We start from the raw sequence: 23,440 nt of genomic DNA on the forward strand, positions 1-23,440 counted from the left end.
TTAAAATAAGACGATTTAGTAGGGTACATTAGATCAAAATATGCTTCGTGACTCGAAAGCTTTGTCAAAGTCAGATATTTACTGTTTCTGTATGCTTTGAAGATTTTTTTCCCATGATTACTTCTTAGCATAATATCTTTTGATTTTAGAATGATTTTTTTTCTATGAAAAAAAACATTAACAATTTTATAGACGTCACCTTGAACACTAGGGCTGCGGTAAAACCTGGTGCAAAATATTGTCAAATAAAAGAAAATATCTCAAGGATTTTTGCTATTTCCTTTTCAGTTCTTAGTCCGAAGTAATTTTAAACCATTCAACCGACTCCAGTAAACTTTTTGTGATACTTGAGGTAAGAATGACTAGGGATAGAAAAAGATAGCTGGCATTCTAGAAAATACAAATCCGGCTCCAGTTTTAAGTCGTCTTATTCTTCGCGACAAACTTAATGACCCAATCGTTTTTCTTCCTGCTCTTGTATTCTTCTTTTGGAGCAAAAGGACCGACACAGTCGCAATTCCATAAAATGAGAAAACGAGGTGAGAGTTGAAGAGAACGAGTCCGATGTAATCCAAAAAAAATATTTGTCAGCTAAAAGCAAGTATTAATAGAGCCATTTTTGCTGCATTAAATCTTTTACGCATTTTTCATGATTTTCTTCTTTGCATTTATATTTCTTAAAATTCTTTGTTTACTATGCCCTTCCTATGGGGTTAAGTTCTTTGTTGAGAATTTGAGTTAATCTATTATATCCAATCAATAAAAAGAAATTTATATCGATATATCACTCAGTTACTCTGTTTCTTCATATTTCGAAAGTTCATAATTATTTTTAGTTTGATTTCACCTATAATTTTGCGTTTACTTTGCCCTTTAATATAAGCTAAGCTCTCTATTCTGACCGTGATATATTATATTATATTTAGAATATCAAAAAATCCATATCAATAGTAGTGCGGCCATAAGAATTCCCATCAGGGCCCTATCCCATCGAATCCTAGTGCCGGCACTTTTTCAAGATGAAGAAGCTTGTTACGTAATACTATATATTTTTCTCAAGGTTTTACGTAATTGTTTACTTATGCAAATATTTTCTTTGTGATTTCTTCAAGACATGCTTCTTCAATCCCGCTAATCAAGTGTGGAACCCACGATTAAAAAAAAATCTTAGTCCAATGTTTTTACTTTGTAGATGACATAATTTATTGTGGAAGCTTACACAAGCCATTGTTTGGATTCTCAAATTTTATTTTCATTGCTGCTAACACACAAAGGTGTCCCATTATATATTGATTTTCAATAGTAAAAAGGTGTCCCGTTACGTGGTCTAGAAATCTGTCAATTTTCAACATCGGTGTGCAAGAGTTTGTTTTTCTCACAGCAGGTATTGGACCTGGTAATTTCCTTTGTTCCATAAGGCTATAACAGCGGCATCCAAATATGCGATTCCATCAGTCTAGCTTTCAAGAAGACTCGTGAAACAAGATACTTTAAACAGGATTTGGTCCGAACATATTTACAGGTAAGGTTCAAAGCACCTTAAGGATAGCCCTTCCCACCCCAAAAAAAGAAAGTGAGTATACTCAAATCGGAGCTTATATAATTCTTTATATAAATTTATTGGAGCTTATATAATTCTTTATACAAAATTTATAAAAAAAAAATTCTCCCTTGTCAATGCATGGTTCTCTAGTTGATTTAATCCTATTTCTGGCATCTCATTGAAAACTGCAAATTTATTCCCTATTTTAAAGCGCATTGAAGAAACGAGGCTTATTCTTACGGAAGGGTTAAACACAAGTACACTTTTATCCGTAAACAAGCGGGATAAGCCTTTAACTATTGCACATTGTCGAAACCAGCCTGCTGTTAGCTAATTAAGGAAGAGGGTTGTTTTTATATTTCCCATTGTAATTTTGCAAAAAGGGTCTTTTTTGCTTTTCAGCCAAATATTACCATTATCTACTAAATTGACATATTTTCTGTAAAATTGTTGTATAAAAGTGTGGTATATTTACCTTAAATCATTGGTTTGTGAGAAGAGCGGGGGAGGCTAAGATTACTATTTTCATATGGAAAAGATGACTAGCTCCAATTTAAGTAGTCGATGTTTATTTTGAGGAAGGATGGTGGGGTCCGAGCGTAAGTTATTTAGAAAACTAAAACCGTTATTCGAGTTAAATTTAAGGGGAACACAATGCAAGTTCAAACTAGGATTTTTAAGGTTCAATTATTTGAAAAACTAAAACATTTTAATCATTATTTCAGGAAAACCCTAGCCAAGAAGGGGACCCCCGCCAAGAAGACGAAGTTGAATGAGAATATTGGCACTTCTGTGTTCCCTCTAGGAAGCGGCGAACTTGCAGGGACTCAAATGGAAAATGCACATGGTGAGGATGCAAGCACTTCACTACCATCATTGCAAGGCAAAAATGCAGCCACTTCTCTGCCTTCCAGCACCGTAGCGAAAATTCAACGCCTTCTGACCTACAAAGCAATGGTCGGCACATGGTCAGTCCATTCGTAAGGGAATGTTATATATGAGACTCATATATAACAAAAATATGCTGATAAAAAAGACATTTTTATATGTTTTAGCGCATGACAGGGATGTTGAAAAATACGGAATATCGAGAGAGCCTTGTTCAATACCTCTGAAAGGAGAAGGGGTTGTGAAAGGGCCCTGGTCTTCAAAAACTGCTTTCATTACGATGAAAACGATATACTCCTATTCAAGCTGAAGTCGTGCTTATCTAAAGAGAGAATAACTGGGATGTAGGGGACCTTGTTTGTTAGTTCTGAAAATAGGGGGTTTGATTTTCAAAAACAAACCAGGTTTTTCACTACAATGAAATTAATATACCCGAGTCCAAGCTAAAGCCCTGCCTATTCAAAGGGAGAAAAAATGGGGTGTAGGGGACCTTGTTTGTTATTTCTGGGAGGAGGAGAGGTTTTGAGGATTCCTCGTTTTTAAAACATGAAACAGGTTTTTCATCGGTGTTAAATAATATACTCCTCTTCAATCTAAAACCGTACCATTTCAAAACGAAAATGACTGAGTTGTTGGGGACCTTTTCCATTAGTTCTGGGGAGATGGAGAGGGTTTGAGGGGCCCTGGTTCTCAAAAAATAAAATAGGATATTCATCAAGATGAAAATAATATATCCTTTGTAAAAAGAAAGTAATTTCGTCAAATCAAGGATGAGGTGCCTTCTCTTAATATTAATATTCTTTCCCAGAACGAAATTATAAGTTTTTCAAAGGAAAATAAATTTTTATTCTTTTTTACATGTTTCCATTGAGGATCAATGTTGGATTAACCAGTTAATGATCGATTTCTTTGGCGAAGAACGAACGCAAATGGAAAGGGCTGACCAATTTTTGGAGAATTTGTTTGGAGATTCCTGGCGATAAAAAAGTAACCAACACCCCACCAATAGACAACCGCCTTCGTCAGTGAAATTATCTAGTTTGCTACTCAAAAATAGGGCTGTAGGTTATAATTTCAAGATAGATAACTGATATAACTCAGTGGTGTTGGATGGGAGTTGGCCTCTCAGTAAAGGGCTATAGGTTTTGTTCCTAGCTTAATAGCAGGGAACTAGGCTGGTTCTAAGAAATAGGGCTATAAATATTTTTTTATCTTAATAACAGGGACAATTCTATGGTTGTCTCTTGATTCTAAGTATGTAGACCCCTCTTGCACCCCTCAATAACATGCTGTTACTATGCCCCTTTTGCTGATAAAAAAATTATTTAATGGGTTGGATTTGAGGAGGGTAGCCCTTCTCTTATTCAGGGTAACTGTGGGTAAGCTGAGTGATAAAAAGTTAATTCTTTTTTCAAATGAAAGTTAAGAGTAACATAAACGATTAAAGGAACTTCTAATAGAAAATTAACACGTAAAGGTCAGGTTTGGAGGGGGAAACCCTCGTTTACTGAATAATTTCAGGTCATTGAACTTTTAACTGGTAGTATTGGGTCTCTACGTACAAGTGGCTAGTGCGCTGATTCGGTGTTTAACACGTCTAAGTGGCAAGTACCCTTCCCCTTACTGATGTCTATACTTGTGGAGATCTCCGAGAGTTACCTGGATTATACAATACGTTTTCAACTCAAAAATATGTTCTTTTGCAGATAAATATATTCTTTTTTACAGGATGAAATCGTGAGTGTTTCGAAGGGAAATTAAGTTGCTATTATTTTTTAGGTTCTCCTAGCGACAGTACCACCAACTCAAGGGACCTAAAATCCCTACGATGATATTGAATCGCTAATGGAGACAGAACAGGCCCGAGAGGAAAGTGAGCGGGAGGGGGCAAATTTATTTAGTGTAGGAATGAACCCTGGTAATGTGAGTTTCCCTATTTTCGATCTAGACACTTATGTGAGGGATATCGGGCTTGACAAAGACTATGAATGGGAGACTATGAGCTAAAACCTAACAAGCTCGAGAAAGTGCAAGCAGACCCGGGGGAGACCACCCTAAAAATCCCTCACAGTGACTATGAGGAGGGAGAGTAGGGGGAGTAGGACAAAGTGGAGATGGCTCACCGCCTATAGCACTAGGTTTTTATCTTTGTACTTCTGCCTTGCGCAATGATTATGTCTTTAGAGCTGAGTTTGGAGACCCTTTTAACACCCTTACAGCTGGTAGTAAAAAATACCATGTCATGCATGTCGGACAAGCCATATTTGTGCGCGGACGGCGTGAATGCACTACCACATGGTCACTACCTTACTTCGGAGCGGGATGTATGTGGACAATACACCATCTCGGTCTGGAGAAAATGCGATAGTTGACGGGAGGACTGTCCGTTTTTTCCGTCCTAATAGTTTTTGTCTTTCTTCATATCAGCAATATTTTTATATGTTTTGCGCAAGGTGGAATCATTGTATTTAAAAAGAGTCTAATATTATACTTTTTTTCTCGTCCCAGGCCCACCAAGCCCGCACTTCGGGCCCTGAACTGGCTCCTGCACTTTCCAGCTGCATTCGACCGGCCGCCCCGCTTCCTCAGGGAGGGCATGCCTATGTGTTTTTAAACGCATGTTTTTGGAAATATGTATTTTTCATTGCTTATTTTATGTAAATACACAGTGTTTAAAATTTTTGGTGCATGTTAATATATTTAATGTTGTGAATCATTGATTCTAACTAACTTGTTATACGTAGGTTCAATTAAAATGGTCTTTTGCATTTTAGTGTAGATTCTTGTATTTTAGAATCCTTTGTTTTATTTTAGCAACCTATGCAAGTGTGAGCACTAATAGTTTGAGCAAGTTTTCTTTTTAAAAGTCAACTCTTTACTGTTGTTATCTACACATTTATACTCATAGATGGTGACTTTTCAACACCAAAATAAAACTAATCAAACCTAATCACAATCTGTTGAATAAACAATAATTCCACATGTTCTAAAATACAAAAAGAAAATATTTGTTTCCTTTAATGACAGTAAATGAACTACGAAAAAATTAAAACACTTTATTTATATAAAACACTAGCTGTTGGTGGGGGCGATTCGCCCCCCCACACGCGTAAGTCGTTACGCACCATATTATTTACGCGCCATTGTAGTTGTGTCCCTGTGTCCCACCTGTGAATATAGATATATATATATATATATATATATATATATATATATATATATATATATATATATATATATATATATATATATATATGATTTTAACTACGTAAAAGTTGCGAATATACATTATTCTTCGCTGTCCCATTGTCTGTGCATATAAATAGATTGTCAGGTTTACCGTCTCTTGAACATGCAACATATAATTGTCCATGGGAAAACAATCCGTATTCAGATCTATACTGTATTTTTCTAATGATTGCCCTTGGGCTTTGTTGATGGAAATTGTTAATCGAATATTCCCTGTGTCCCCGTCGTCATTTATATATCCCCCCTTCCCCCTTCCTCGTCCCCGTTGTTGTTGTGTCCCTGTGTCCCGGTCGTCATTTATATTGCCTGTGTCCCGGTCGCCGTTTGTGTCCCGGTGTCCCGGTCTGTAATTTCTCTTTGAGTGTCCCGGTCGTCAACTAATATGTTCGTAAATAACTAATATGGTCGTAATAACTAATATGGCGCGTAACGACTTACGCGCGCGGGGGGCTTGGGGGGGGCGCGAAGCGCCCCACCAACTAGGTGTTGGGGTGGCGCGAAGCGCCACCCCAACAGCTAGTATATATATATATATATATATATATATATATATATATATATATATATATATATATATATATATATATATATATATATATATATATATATATATATATATATATATATATATATATATATAAGTTGTCTGTGTGTCTGTGTGTCGAGTGACGTCACAGTCCGCATATGACGTCTGAATTATTTCATCACATACCAATTCAAAAACGAATGTATTCAAGCCGAAGTAGTTCAGTTATATAACTACCTGTCTTGGCGCAGTGGGTTTGACCTTAGCGTCGTAATACGGGACCCAGAGATCGAACCATGCTGCAGGAATGCACTACAGGGCCAACGCAGGGACCTTAGTAGTCAAGAAGCGTCGTTAATCCGATACAAATACAAATACAGTAGTTCAGTTGGTAAAGCGTTATGTTCCAGGCTCTAGGTCAGAGAGGTTCCAGGTTCGAACGTTGGCTTTAGCATTAATACAAAAGAAGAAAAAAAAAACTAAAAAAGATAAAAACTACAAAAAAAAACTAAAAAGAAAATACCAAAAAAAAAATAAAAAGCTAAAAAACTAAAAAAAACTAAAAGAGGGTACAAAACTCAAAACTAAAAAAGTAAAAAAAAACTAAAAAAAACTAAAAAAAAGGTAAAAACTACAAAAAAAACAAAAAGGAAAAAAAACTAAAAACTAATAAAAAAATAAAAAAACTAAAAACTGAAAAAGAAAACAAACTAAAAGAAGGAAAACAACTGACAAATAAAGGAGAAAAAGAAAACTAAAAAAAATAAAACTAAAAAAAACTAAAAAAGGTAAATGTATTCAAGCCGAAGTAGCTGAATTGGTAAAGCGTTATGTTCCAGGTTCTAGGCCTGAGAGGTTCCAGATTCGAACCTTGTAATCGATATATATAAAAATAAGTTGTTTGTGTGTCTGTCGAGTGACGTCATGTTTGTGTGTCGACTGACGTAATGTTTGTCGACTGACGAAATTACAGACCGGGACATCGGGACACAAATGACGACCGGGACACCGGGACATCTATCTATCTATATACTAGCAGTTGGGGTGGCGCTTCGCGCCACCCCAACACCTAGTTGGTGGGGCGCTTCGCGCCCCCCAAGCCCCCCCGCGCGCGTAAGTCGTTACGCGCCATATTAGTTACGCGCCATTGTAGCTGTGTCCCTGTGTCCCACCTGTGAATAGAGATAGATATAAATATATATTTTTAACTACGTAAAACATGCGAATATACAACATTCTTTGCTGTCCCATTGTCTGTGCATATAAATAGCATTTATATTTATATGTCTGTGCATATACAGAGCCTTATGTACTAATAATGACGTCATATACAAACACTCTTTGTACAAAAAAACAAACATGCATACACACAACTTGCTTCGCGCCACCCCAATACCTAGTTGGTGGGGCGCTTCGCGCCCCCCAAGCCCCCCCCCACGCGCGTAAGTCGTTACGCGCCATATTAGTTACGCGCCATTGTAGCTGTGTCCCTGTGTCCCACCTGTGAATAGAGATAGATATAAATATATATTTTTAACTACGTAAAACATGCGAATATACAACATTCTTCGCTGTCCCATTGTCTGTGCATATAAATAGCATTTATATTCCCTGTGTCCCGGTCGTCATTTGTGTCCTGGTGTCCCAGTTTGTATTTTCTCTTTGAGTGTCCCGGTCGTCATTTATATTCCCTGTGTCCCAGTGTCCTGGTCGTCATTTGTGTCCCGGTGTCCCGGTCTGTAATTTCTATTCAAACAATCCCTGTGTCTCAGTCGTCAATTATATATCCCGCCTGTGCCCCCGGCGTCCCCGTTGTAGTTGTGTCCCTGCGTCCCGGTCGTCATTTATATTCCCGGTCGTGATTTGTGTCCGGGTGTCCCAGTCTGTAATTTTTCTTTGAGGTTCCTGGTCGTCATTTATATTCCCTCTGTGTCGGTCGTCATTTGTGTCCCGGTCTGTAATTTATCTTTGAGTGTTTTTTCTTTTTAGTTTTTTTTGGTTTTTTACATTTTTTCAGTTTTTTTTCTTCTTTATTTTTCAGCGTCACTATGAAGTACATATCGCCGAACCGCCGTTTTTTAACTTAAATCTGGTAGGCATTGATGACCTTATCCAAGTCAAAATCCCAAACCCAATCATCATCGCTATCATTTTCAGTTTTGATATGTTTTGACTCTTGCTTTCCAGGTGGATTTTCATCTAAGTGCGCGGTTTTGCGTTCTTTAGCCTCAAGCCTGTTTCCTTGCTGTTCTTTTGATTCCTCGGCACGCCTTCTTTTTTCATTTTATCTTTTAGCAGCAAGTCTGCTTTCGCGTTGCTCTGGTAGTTCCTCGGCACGCTTTCTTTTCTGACTTTCTCTATCAGCAGCAAGTTTTTTGGCATAGACTCTTTGAGCATCTTCATCGGCTTTTGCCATGGTAAGTTCATCAGTCATTGTAAACTTAAACATTAATAGATTTCTACGTGAACATATGTCTTAAATATCTTGAATGACGTCACCGTCACAGCAAAAATGACGACAACTAATTTCATGACGTCAGCCGACACAGAAACATGACGTCACCTGATCCACAGACAGACAGACAACTTATTTTTATATATATAGATAGATATAAAAATAAGTTGTCTGTGTGTCTGTCAAGTGACGTCAAGTTTGTGTGTCGACTGACGTAATGTTTGTCGACTGACGAAATTACAGACCGGGACATCGGGACACAAATGACGACCGGGACACCGGGACATCTATCTATCTGTCTATATATATAAAAATAAGTTGTCTGTGTGTCTGTGTGTCGAGTGACGTCACTTTTGTGTTTGTTGACTGACGTCATGTTTGTCGACTGACAAAATTACAGACCGGGACATCGGGACACAAATGACGACCGGGACACCGGGACATCTATATATATAAAATTAGTTTTTTCTGTGTCTCTGTGTCGAGTGACGTCATTTTTGTGTGTCGACTGACGTCATGTTTGTTGACTGACGAAGTTACAGACCTGGACATCGGGACACAAATGACGACCGGGACATAGGGAATATAAATGACGACCGGGACACTCAAAGAGAAAGCGACCGGGACACAAGGAATGTTCGATTAGCAATCACCATCAACAAAGCACCGGGACACAAATGACGACCGGGACACAGGGAATATAAATGACGACCAGGACACTCAAAGAGAAATTAAAGACTGGGACACCGGAACACAAATGACGACCGGGACAAAAATGACGACCGGGACACCGGGACACAGGGAATATAAATGACGACCGCGACACTCAAAGAGAAATTACAGACTGGGACACCGGGACACAGGGAAACAACAACAACGGGGACGCCGGGGGCACAGGGGGATAAATAAATGACGACGAGGACACAATGAATGTTCGATTAGCAATCACCATCAAAAAAGCTCAAGGGCAATCATTAGAATAATGAGGTATAGATCTGAATACAGATTGTTTTTCCCATGGACAATTATATGTTGCATATTCAAGAGTCGATAAACTTGACAATCTATTTATATGCACAGACCATGGGACAGCCAAGAATATAGTATATTCGCAAGTTTTACGTAGTTAAATATATATATATATATATATATATATATATATATATATATATATATATATATATATATATATATATATATATATATATATATATATATATATATATATATATATATATATATATATATATCTATATTCACAGGTGGGACACAGGGACACAACTACAATGGCGCGTAACTATTATGGCGCGTAACGACTTACGAACGCGGGGGGCTTGGGGGGCGCGAAGTGCCCCCACCAAATAGGTGTTGGGGTGGCGCGAGGCACCACCCCAACAGCTAGTTTTTATATATATAGAAGCATTGGAAAAAACAACATATTTATAAAATAGCACTGAAAAATACCTAAGCATACCGGCCCTGAGGGGGCAGGATGGCCAGTTGGATGAAGCCGGAAAGCGCGGTGGCTGCTGTGGGGGCCGACGGCCAGGCCCGGGCACGCGAGGCAAAAAAATAGTATAATATCAAATACTTATTAAATACAATGATTCTGCCTTGTGCAAAATTACATAAAACCACTGCTGTCATGGAGACTGAAAAAAACTATTGGGATGGAAAAGGAACCCTACTCCCAGCGACTATTGAATTTTTTCAAGACCGACTTGGGGTCTTCACTCTACGCATACATCCCGTTCCGAAGTACAGTGCCTAAAGTGATGCTTTAATTTTAATTCTTTGCGAAATCTAGATAGACACATTGAACAATAACAGCACGCCCCCCCTCGCAATGGTCTTACCCTCGCAGAACCCGACTAATATTTGTAATTAGAAAAATATCCAACTGAATAATTTTTGCTAGCAGGCTCGTAAAGAAGCCATACCCAGTATTTCACCGATTTAACACACGGAATCTTCACTGAATATTATACATCCTTTTTGTCTTTACACTCATACTCTTCAAATTTTTTTGTCACACTGTAAAACTGTAACACCAATCTTTAAGCGTTCATTAAATCTTTCAAAAATTTCTCTATTCCCTCAAGTGTTACAGGATATTTCCCCTTTAAACAGTCAAAGTCTATTTTAGGAAACTCCGCCCCTTCTCTAGCCCCATCAACTTTCATGGGTCCAAAATAGTCCAAAAGTGTTTTACTACCACCATTCCCCTCCCTGAGTTTAAGGGCTGCAATAAAAAATGCGCATTTGCATCAATCTAGGTCCATGTTGAAATAAATTTGTTGCACACCCTTAAAACCCCTTAAATCTGCATTAAAAAAAATTCTTCTTTCCCCTCTCGCCTCTTAAAACAAACTCCTTTGTAAATTTTGCTATATTAAGATCTAAACTCTCGATAAATAGAACTGTTGAGCCACTTCCAAATTCATTATAGCTAAGTGTGTGCACTTCTGTGTGAATGAAGTGTGTGCATTTCTGTTTCTATATATTGCAAGTATACCTCTCCAGACTTTTCATTTAAATAAAAAAAATTCGTGCGAAGGATGCTTTAACGCTATCCTCTCCACACGCCTCCTAAACTTATTTTTTCAAGAAGGGCTTGAATCTTGCCCACATAGGTGTGGGCAACGTCAATCGGATCTGAATGGATACCAACAGCTGTATGGGTGTTGAAGGGGTCTCCAAACTCAGCTCTAAAAATATATTCATTGTACAAGGCACACATTCATCGAGAGCATCGAGATGTCAAGATCGATGTCAAGATCGAGAGCAAAGCGTCAAGATCGAAAATTGGGGGAGCTACATTAACAGGGTTCAACCCAACGCTTGGTAAACTTACCCCTCCCGCTCACTTTCCTTTGGGGCCTGTTCTGTCTTCATTAGTGATTCAATATAACCGTAGAGATTGTAGGCCCTTTGAGATGGTGGTAATGCCACTAGGAGAACCTAAAAAATAATAGCAACTTATTTTCCCTTTGAAAGACTTACGATTCCATCCTGTAAAATAACAATATTATAGTCTGAAAAAGAATATATTATTACCTTGTAAAAGGAATACATTATTAAGCTGAAAACATATTCTATATGGTCTCTTATTTCAATTCTAAATTCTTGGTTCAACCTGCCTAAGTCCATAGGTAAGCGCGTCCGTTGTTTACCTCTCATTCCAGGCAATCTAATGGTTCTATGTCAATTTTGAATTCTGGGTCAACCTGCCTGAGACTCTTGACAGGCGTGACTTGCTAAAAGATAACAAACCGTGTATTGGTCCAATAAGAGAGGCACCCACATACTTCTGCCGTTTACCCAAATCAAATTAATCAAACAACTGGAAAACTAAAAGATTCTATCATTATATTAGCTCCATGACTATCTACCTTGTTTCTACTGCCCAAGCAATGATGCATGGACGGATAATAGATTAAATATATCTATTAAAAAATGAACGAAACTCCTTTTTGTACAATCCTAATAAGGGGGAACTAATGCCAGGTTTTTCTTCTCACTCAATTGGTTTATCTGTCTTGGCTTCCTTTTTACAATAAGCCGTGACTTGATGCCCACAACTATTCCATAATTAAAAAATCAACGGATTTTTTTCAAGGCCAGGGTCCCCTCCAACTCCCTTCTCCTCCCAAAGTCATTGAGCAAGGGGTCTCTCGGTATCCCAGCTTTTTCAAAATTCCTGTCATGCCCAAAATATATAAATACGAATTTTTTATAGGAAACATGTTTATTATCTATGAGTCTCAACAATTAAACTTACGAATTGACTGACCATCTGCTCATAGTGGCAATGAAGGGCAGAAGGACTCGCATGTTTGAAATGGGGCTGGGGGCCAATAAATGGCGGAATTCTCGCCTTACAATAATAGTAATGAAGTGTTTGCATCCTCACCTTGTCCGTTTGCCATTTGAGTCTCCGCGAATTCACCGCTTTCTAGAGGGAAGACATTAGGTCCAATATTTGCATTCACCTTCTCCTTTATGGCGGGGGAACTTCTTCATGGCTAGGGTTACCCTGAAATAACCATTTATATATTTTAACTTTCCAAATAATTGAGTTTTGAACATAATAGTTTCAACGTGCATTGTGTTCACCTTATTTTTAATTCGAATGACTATTCTAGTTTTCCAAATAAATTACGCTCAGTCCCCACCCTCTTTCCTCAAAATAAATATCGACTACTGAAAATAGAGCTATTTAAATTAATTACAACTTAAATTAGAGAATGCAAAAATAATAATCAAAGCCTCCTCCACTCCTCTCAAAGAGCAAAAATGAAAGGTATAACACGCTTTTATATAACTATGTTATTAAAAATGTGTCAATTTAGCAGACAGTGGAATAATTTGACTGAAATGCGAAAAAGACCCTTTTCACAAAATTATAATGGAAAGTATCAAACCAACTCTCTTCCTCAATTAGCCAACATCAAACCGGTCTTGACAATGTGCTATAATTAAAGGCTTAATCCTGCTATTTGACGGATAGCAGCTAATTTGCGACTAACACATCTGCCAGAATTAGCCTTATTTCTTCAGTACGCATGAAAATAGAAACATATTTACAATTTTTCATGTGATAAGAGGAGTAGGACTATATCACCTTGAGAACCACGCAATGACAAGGGAGGGAAGGGGTTTTAGCTGTTAATTTTGCATAGAGAATTCTATCAGCTCCAATTTCAGTATACTCATCTCCCCTTTTTTGGGATGGGGTGGGGTAGGGCTATCCTTAATGTGCTTAGAACCCTACCTGCAAATGTACTCGGATATTTTTTTTTATTTTGTTTCATGAGTCATGTTGAAAGCTTGACTGATGAAATTACATGTTTCGATGCGGGTTTTAGTAGCCCCAAGGAACAAATGGAATTACCCAGCCTATTACCCGCTATAACAATAAAAAATTCTCTCATAACCATGTTGAAAGCCAAAAAAAGCCTAGACCACGTAACAGGACACCTTTGTTGCTGATGAAATCAATAAATCATGGGAAACCTTTGTGTGTTAGCAGCGATGAAAACAAAATCTGAGGCTTGTGTAAGCCTCCACCAAAAACCTATGACATCAACATAAGTTAAAACATTGTACAATGATCAAATATTTAATAAAACTGGGGGGTTCCAAACCTGATTAGTGGGCTTGACGAAGCAGGTCTTAAAAAAATCTTACAGAAAACACTTGCATATATAAACAATTACGTAACAACCTTGAAAAAAACATTCAGTATTACATAAGAGGCAAGTATGTCTTAAAAAAACTCTGCCAAATATCCAGTAGGCTTAAAAAAAAGTCCCAGCACTGGGAGTTGAAGGGATAGGGCCCCCAGGGAATTTATTATGGCCCTACTACTATCAATCTATCATTCAGTTGCTATGCTCTTTTCTAATAATATATAGGAAATTTAGTATATGTATTATACTAATATTTATTAGTATATTTAGTATATGAATATAAATAAATTCCTCACTAACGACCACCTTTCAGGTTTTGACCGACACGTAGGGGGTGTACAATTGCAGCTACTACTCCCTTAAGTCCTAGCTGTTGATTAAACAATAGGGGATGATTTCTAAGAGATGCAAATGTCACGAGATGTGTTTGTTACGTAATTGGATTTGATGGTAACGAAATCTAGCCTAACCTGTTGGGTTATATGATTTTTGCTTCAGTATTATTTCTCCATCAGAAATATAAACATCTACATCTTATTTAAAAAAATTTAAGATGAAGTATATATGCGTGGGTTATCATGACAGTAAGGTGTCATATTTCATAAATGTACCAAGACAATTCAAGCGTTATAGTGGGGATTCGAGAGTATCATCTCCAGAGAAGTTATTTTTAAAAGGGCACACAAACACTAAACTTTCAGTTAATGACGAAGGACAACTTCTTATTGATGGTAACAAGTTACCCGTTCATAAATCTTATCACCATCCTTCTACTATTACCATTCAACGAAAGGTAAAAAGAACACAAATGTACCCCCGCAAAGTTACGCAAAATATCTTGTTTAGGTGCCGAAATTGTTACCTATGTAAAAATAATGAGATAATAGACAGAGAAATTGAAATTAAAATAAATGGGCACTATCAGAAATTATCTGCAAGGAAATTAGAGATGAACTGATTAAAAACAACGTTGATAATGCCAAAGATAGTTTACCCTAGGATACATTCATTGAACCATGAATCAATCTATAAAAAAGAAGTGAGGTTGCTACCAGTGAGAAAGAATCATTGTTAATCTATACTCGGTAGTGAGAGTGTCAAGATGAAAAATGATTGGATTTGACAATAAAAAAAATTTAGTGACTTAGGAAAAAATGTTTAGTTCTAGATGATGGTCTTCTAGAGTTTTCTTTGCAAAGAAAAATATTTTCTCAGATAATTCTTAACGCTATATTGAGAAATGATTAAACGCCTTTAAGATATTGCATGAAACTTTTACGAAGTGGCGCAGATGTGTTTACTCAATTTATAAACATATTAATTGAAACAAAGCATCTTGTTAGAATTTACTTTTGTTGGTGACTGTATTCAAAAGCATATATTATGAAATCCATGTAAATTGCATAGAAGATACGAAGTGAAAACTAAATACTGTAATTCCTATCTTGAAGAAGTTTGTAATTTTCACGCTAGAGGTTTCTTATGCTCCAATTGTCACTATGATAAATGTGATCAATGGTGAAATAATTACCCTGGCATGATTGCAAGAAACCCTAAACGTGACTTCAGTTTATAGACTACTACCGTCGTGGTTTTAAATTGCTTCGGGGGGAAGAACCTGCTCTACGCTTCAATTGATGGAATAATAAGAGAGTCCTGTTTTACGACATCGCTGTGAAGATACCGGCTACTAGGATTATAAACCTACTGAATTGTTTTGGCCACTACAGAAAGTGATTCTTCACGAGAATTTTGTGTGCGACATTGCTTCAAATAAACAAATTGATACACGTGGATTTATTAATATGAATCAGAATAGTTTTATGGAATTTACGAAGATATGTAATAAAAATGAAGTTACATTATATTTTATAAAATGTTACCCTGACTTTTTATGCCAAGATGAATACAAGTTACATTCTAACGAGCTGCCACCACTTATCGTTTCCGATGATTAACTATGCGTGGAAGAAAGAATCTACAGAAGGAATCTACAGAAGGAAGAAGGACACAGAGTTTTGTACATACAAGTTTTATCATAAAACAAACTCACAAACATATTTAAAACATTTCACTCTTAGGAAACTAGAAGTTTTATTATGCTGGTAGGAAAGAGTATTTTCAACTAAAAAGTTGTTCAATTGAGGATTGTCACCATAAATGCTAAGAAATTCCCTGGGAGTATATCCACCACATCGAAAAATAAAATATGATAATGCATGAAAACTACAACCTTTGGCTTATATATCTTGTACTCGCTTTGATTTTTTAATAGTATATTTTCCACTTTGCTCAAGAAATTTTTTAGTGTGAGGTGTGTAAAATGTATACGCCAGGCCAAGAGGATAGAAAAATGGGTATACTTTGCTGTTTGAAAGATTATAGCCGATGCCCCGTCTTAATAGTTGATGGGCTACTGTTAAAAATGATCAAAGAATTGTTAACACTTTTAGTATGCTTGATGAAATCCGAGGATATGCAATAGAATTTGAATTTAAACATGTAGAAATTCAAATTGAATACATTGATTATTTTATCTGTGTTCATGGTGCCAAGTACAATAGAACACAGCCATCAGGGGTAATTTTCCAATAGGTTTCAAATTAATATACCGACACTAATGCTACAATCTCCTTCAGTGGTTTGGAAAAATTACACCCTAAACATACTCGGCCAATAGTCGGCCAATAGTGGTCTCCTTTCGGTCAATAGTCACATCTTGAGTGCCGGACAAACCTAATACAATAATACCGTGAGTTTTCGCAAACATTTCTTCAGTTATACCATTTTTAAATAGTTGTGAATTTCGATCGAGGGATTGCACTGTCAACTCATATATGGTTTTGTAAGATTTATCAAAGGATAAATAATAGAGTGGAATTCCATTTACTTTACATAAAAGAGATGAAAGACCTAATATTTCAAATTTATGGGAAGCATTTGTCCATGATTAAACGACGCTAGCACTTTTTACGGAAGCCGAAATGAGTTTTGAAGGAATTTTTCCATTGATAAATGAAGAATCGGTGTAGGTACGCGTACCCATAGCAATATGTCTTTGATTCGTGATAGTATGAGGAACGAGCATTATGATATTATTTCCGCTAGCTCCTAATTTTTCAATTGCCAAAGCAACAGAGGTCATAACCTGTTGTTTGGACATAAAGTATCGCTGAGGTGACAGAGACTGTCACATGGGATACAGTGCGAAGTACTGTTTGCAAAATGACATTGGACGGAGCAAGTTTTGACTCTATATCAATCTGCTCATTGGTAGGCAATTATTGAGGAAAATAAATCCTCCATCGATCTAATAATTTTTACTTTTGGTTTGTTTATCTTCTCTGAGAAGAGTGAGGTTTTACCCTTCCACCTTGAGTTGAGACTGATGAGAGTGATGAGGTCTTTTTCGCTCCTTTTTAAATATTTTCCGCTTGGTTGTGATTTCAAACGTTCGCCGAGGTATCGCACCCTGGACCGGATATTTCTTAAAACACTTTCTTTGAAATTATTTCCAGATCATGCAATCATGCAGTGTCGAGGATGCGAAATCTGCGGCAGCCGTTGCAATATATTTTTTGGCAAGGGGTAGTGCAGAACGAAATATTTTGTAAACCAATTGCCAATATCATAACTGGACGAAAGACAACTGTAATTGTCCATTTCATGACCCTTTATTCGTGAACCAAGAGTAGCAACATAGCAATTAATATCAGGACAAAAAAAAGTATTTTGTCTATTAGCCATCTCAACGATTCTGTCGAAAATGACATGTAATTACAATCAAACATTTTGTTATTGCTAGAAGATTGCCCAATTTACTAATGTTAACTGACCGAGTTCCAAATACGAAGTGTTGACAGGAGTATATCGAAGGTGCTTTATAGTATAGTGGTGAATGTGTTCGTGAGTGGTTTTTTGTTCAAAAATACGCAAGAGCGGGATATTGCTATTGCTAACTCTCGATGCTTTAGCAAAAAAGCGTAAAGAAATGTACAATTGTCAGATGAGATGCCGGGGACAGTCGGAAAAATTGTCACAGTGCATGCCAGGATTGCTTCCTGGATTTTTACTCTCAATTATATTCCTTTTAAAACCAAGGACAGCCTTCAGATTATCATTGAGATAAATCATTCCATTGTCAATAGGAAAACTAATATAAATTTTCCTGTGTTCCATTGAATACTTAAAGTGGAATGCACTATTTTTACGAGAAGAGACTTTTCTATCTATAGTTCGACACAAATAGATTATATTCCATTTAAAACCAAGGACAGCCTTCACATTATGATTGAGATGAATCATTCCATTGTCAATAGGAAAACTAATGTAAATTTTCCTGTGTTCCATTGAATACTTAAAATGGAATGCACCATTTTTACGAGAAGAGACTTTTCTATCTATAGTTCGACACAAATGACTCATACTAGCATATTTCTTGTATGGTAATGTGCTGAATGGACATTCACCCGAGTTTATTGACTCTTCACTTCCGAGTTCATGATTCTTCACTTACGAGTGGCCAATCTCACTTTTATACCAAATGTAAGATCCTTTCTCAGTATATCATATGTATTTTCAAGAATACAATCAACAAGAGTAACTTCATACCTTCCCTAGAAATCGATGGTGGCAGCGAGTCTTCTCCTAAATTTGCTTGTTTTATTAAAATCATCATAGTCAATCATCATCACAGTCATCATAATCCAATGTCAGAGACATTGGACATAAATGTCACATAAAAAACATTAGGAATTTTGAGCTTCTTCAGCAGCAATACAAGGATCAAAATCAGAATTGTATCCTAGACAACGAACTAGCAGCTGTCTTTTGCCTTTGTTAGTATGCGTCTTTAATATCTTTTCAGTTTGATACATTCCAATGGTTTTAACTTTTTGTGATTCATAGTCCTAAGAACCCCCAATAATCTCATCAATTTTTTATCATTTAGATGATATGTTACAGGTTGAGTCTTAAGACTTTTCACACCTAAAAAGCTCATTGGCCCACCAGTAATTCCCCTTTTAAAAATATTAATTGTTCAATTGATTCGAACTGTATCATCTAAAGTAATTTTCTCTTCACTACCTTTTCACTGGAATATTGGTTAAGAAAAATGTTAAGTGTATTGTTACTGTGATAAACTTCAAGAGGATTATGATTGAACAAAGATCGATGAGGACGTTGATAATAAATCAACATGATTTCATCTAAATCTTGTATAAAAGCAGCAGTATTTTTGAAATTAAATTATCTCGAGATTGTTCTTTCAAACGTTCAGCCAATGCTGCCTTTATCGGACTATGAATATGATAGAGTATTATATTATATTTCAATAAAACTTGTTTGAATGTGGATTAAGAAATTCATGACCCCGATCTCTTCGAATTTTTCCTATCTCAAAAATAGATTCGAGAGTTTTAGCAACTTCATTGCTTTTCTTTGAACACAATGGGGCATTATATACAAAGCGACTAAAAACTGATTGAAAGTAAAACAGGGTTGTACGGGTTATTGTGACGTATTTTAATCTCACCTAGAGTAAAAAGATTTGATTTTAAAATATGAAAAGGCTTTAGTTTTTAGATAATGATTACCACACACTCTATAATTTCGATGAAGAGTGTAACTGGGTTCATTCTTTAAATACTCTGTCGCTATCTTCTTTTCAACTCTGGTGACTCAGACAAGGCTGGTTGGGGAACTTGAACTTCCCACTTAACCAATATTTTCAATAAATCGTCTCAAAACCTTAGCCATGTTGAATATAAACTCGGTGTGAAGTGTCCACTAACCTTCTGCATTCTAAAAGTGGTGGAAAGACGCTTTCGTTTGATTCCTTTTAAATCATCATCCCCACTTGGCTTGCTATCCGAGGATGATATATATTTTGATATAGCCTCCATATTCCCTTAATCAATTTAAAATATGTTTATTCCCAATAAAAATCTTTGGAAAATTTAATGAGTTTAAAAATTCATACAAATGACAATCAAATGATTCAAGTCTTATTTGCTCCTGGAACTAAATTATTCTCTACAACGTTCCTATAAACATTCATATCGAAATTTTCCTTTTCATAGTGTGAAGGCACCCCTTTGCAGACTGACTTTTTTGTATCCTCATTGTGTGTTTTCACACAGTACACCTTTGGACCTGCAAGCAAAGCCTTGGATATCAAGTTCCTCTCTGTCTCAGATTTTGAAAACAAAAACATAGTTGGGGACTGGCATTCCAATATCCCAAGATAAATGGACTCGTCCTAGTTGGTGTAGTATATTCGAGAGCTAATGTGCTCATACACACACATCATACACATACATACATGCGCTTGAACGTTCCCCCCCCCCCTGACCATTGTGATATATATGGTTAATCTTATTACTAACCTCATCTCTTTTACCTGCCTTAACGGGGCCCACAAATAGGGAAAATGCACCGATTTAAACATTCGATGCGCAACCCCTCTCCTCTAAAAGGAATTTCAACCTTCTTAACCTTAGTAGAAGGAAACCTTCTTAACCTTTTTAACTTTAGTAACAGAAAAATTTGAATTAGCGAATATCACAGCCTGTAAATATTTCCTCGTGTTTTTATTTTTTCCAAAATATAGTAAAAGAAAACAATCTTGATACTTTAGCTATAAATGTTTTATACAAGTGCGTTTAAAAGCAATAGAAAAAAGAAGAAGAAATCATACCCTTTACCTTGGTAGCTATTCACCTCCCCTTTTTCATCATTGTTAAATCTATATCTGCTTTCCACCTTAACATGTCAAAATTATATGTAAGTGTTTCAGGTTAAAAATAGTTTTCAGGATGAGTAAAAGAAACGTCTTCAGTAAAGTAAAATGTTTAAAAAATGATATTATTCAGCAGTCTGAGAATTTTAGTTCTTCAATTCCAAATCAAGAATTTGAAATCCAGACCACAATGCAGCAATCAATTGAGAATACAGGGTTTCGTTTCGATTCGAGTACAATGATCTACACTTATTTACTTTAAGAACGACAAATAAGCCTGGTACATGCCTCAAAATACATTCTCAGGACAAGTCTGTAGACCCTCATCTCATTTCCTTAACCTAGTCTCCTTTTTCAAGATAGAAAAAGTACCATTTTGGAGAGTTAGGCTGTTTTTTATGAGAAATATGTATAATAGGATATGCTAGAAGGAAAAGCTACAGCATGAGAAGAATTTTACTCTGTTGCCTAGGGTTACAACTAGGGGAGGAGGGGGATTCTCAAATATCTCGAAATTAATGTAAAATTTTCACCGTTTTACCTATTTGGATTTCGTATACTGACAAAATATTCCCGTGCCTCTCATTTAGTGCCTAAATAAAAAATATTTTCGTAATCGTTTTGCTATACAACGGATATTTTTGTCCAATTATTTAGTTTAATGTTTGATATCTATCCTATGGTAACTATTTGTGATCTGCCTGGTCAGATTATGCCTTAATTTAACAGATAAAGGGATGCTCCCCCTATGTATTTATCACAAAAGCGTCTGTTCGGTAGAAAGTAAGCCTTTACATCATAGAAGCTATCATCCATGGTTTAACCCAGCATACTAGTTTATGCCTTGTTTACCAGCCTGTCAGGAATAAGCCGTGATTCTTCAACGCAATTTAAAAGGGGAAAAAATTTAGATTAAAATATATTCTTTCGCAGTAAAACGGGATAAATTTATCCTGGATAAAACTATTTTAAGCAGGAAGGGGTTTAGGTGTTAAGCAAATGTGGAATTATAGTAGCTCAAATTTGGGTATGCTCATCTTTTGGTGAGGGAGGGGGCATACAGAACTCAAGTAAAGATCAAATCTTTTTTCAAATCTCTATGGGAATCCATTTTTAAAAAGATGTGTCACTTTCAGAATCTTATTTAAGGCTGATAGGCATTCCGTTCTCATACCCGTTTCTGTAGCCATCTGGAGAGAATAAAAAATTACTCAGTCCCCGTTTTAGTAATAGCAGATCATGTGATGCTTCTGTTTTCCGGGAAATAGTGGGATACCAACCAGTCTTTGTTCCAAAAAAAAATTAATAGATGTCTAACTGTTCTGTTCATAGAGAATTGTTGTAAAAATCCCTTGTTTGCTATCAGGAAATGGCGGTAAAGCATAAAAATATTTGGGATGATGTAAGGACCAGGCACTTACTTGAGGGAGGGCCCTAAAGATGTTTTAAGGAATCAAAGAAACTATTACGTAACAATCACGGGAATCCTGAGGCAAGAAAAGCCTATCCATTGCAGGTTTTTAAACTATTTCTGTTACGTAAGATTCCCCTTCACCTCTTAACATAGAATGTTTTCATAGAGAACACATTCTCTATGATGTAATTAACACCTGGTTTTTTAGGTACTAGTAGATCCAATTATACACCCCCTATGTGTCGGTTTAAACCTTGAGGGAGGTCACTACTTTTCTCTCTGTCTATCATTCATTTACTATGTTCCTTCCTAATTTTGAAATTTTCTGTCATTTTTGTGTTTTTTCCTTATAATTCTGTGCTTACTTTGCGCTTCCCGACAAACTAAGCTCTCTGTCGAGATTCTGAGGTAATACAACATAATTGATATTTAAAATTTTTTTATCGATATTATTCAGTTGCTCTGTTCCTTCCTAATTTAAAGTCCTTAACTGGTTTTATTTATATTTATTTTTTCCTTTGTTGTAATTCTTCGATCTTTTTCAGGAGAACATCCAGCAGCAATGCAGCATAACAGTTCATGTCAAAAAGCCTACGCTTTTATATTAATTGCTGTTTTACTTCTGTATCATCTTGAGAGAAACTACTGAAGCACTCCTTGAAAACTTGTGTAACCTTGATTAGCAAAAATGAGAATAATGATACTCTTAACCTTAGTGAAAAAATGTAAAATGATAAGTCTCAGTGACTCTTCAACTAGGTCAGTTAATTAGAGCCTAGAAAATTTCTAACTTAAACAAAAATCAAGTGATTATGAAGACGATTATTTGTTAAGTTGTATACTGAAGGTGTTATTGGGATTTTTTTATTGTTTGATGTAAATAGACGTCCCTTACATTATGAGACGAATATGTTCCTGTAAATAAAAACATTTTTATGAAAGCATAGCTATTTGCAAGAGGAAATCCTTCCCTGAGAGATATAGTTTTAATGATAGTAAAGATTCAAGAAATTGAGTTATGCTTGTTCTTTTTTTTTATTTCCTTGAGGAAAAATCGATAGAAAAATGTAGGGTAAAGCTCAGGTTAATGGGCTTCTGGCTATTTTGGCAAGTTGCTGCGTTATATGAAGGACAATTATAGGAACGAGTCGAGGGCCTAAAACATACTTTAGGTAGGTCTTATCAAGCTGCCAACTCTACCCTCTCTGTATTTTTAGGGATGAGAATACTGAATCGATGACAAATGATGACCTATGAATTATCTGAATTTTTGATAAACAATATTTTAACTTACTTTTGAAGTTTTTTTTCATTTTTCTAGTTTTTGAAAGTGCAATTCCAAGTACTTCGACCAGATTTTAAGCCATATTAAGTTTTTTTAATGTTTAGGAAATAGATTTTTAAATCTTAAACATCTTAAGAATCAGAATT

At 36.2% G+C, this 23,440-nt stretch overlaps 1 protein-coding gene across 4 annotated transcripts in view; it reads left to right on the forward strand.

The window, feature by feature from the left end:
• The window catches only part of LOC136035292 (hemicentin-2-like), a 215,730-nt gene extending 192,780 nt beyond the window's left edge, over positions 1–22,950 (forward strand). For all 4 annotated transcript variants that reach the window (XM_065716978.1, XM_065716981.1, XM_065716980.1 and 1 more), the window contains exon 8: positions 22,555–22,950. In XM_065716978.1, coding sequence (XP_065573050.1) covers positions 22,555–22,658 — 104 coding nt within the window. In that variant the 3' untranslated portion in view covers positions 22,659–22,950. The remainder of the gene's footprint in view (positions 1–22,554) is intronic.
• The last annotated feature ends 490 nt before the right edge of the window (positions 22,951–23,440 follow it).

Source organism: Artemia franciscana, chromosome 14, assembly GCF_032884065.1.
Source record: "Artemia franciscana chromosome 14, ASM3288406v1, whole genome shotgun sequence".
NCBI classification, from domain to species: Eukaryota; Metazoa; Arthropoda; class Branchiopoda; order Anostraca; family Artemiidae; genus Artemia; species Artemia franciscana.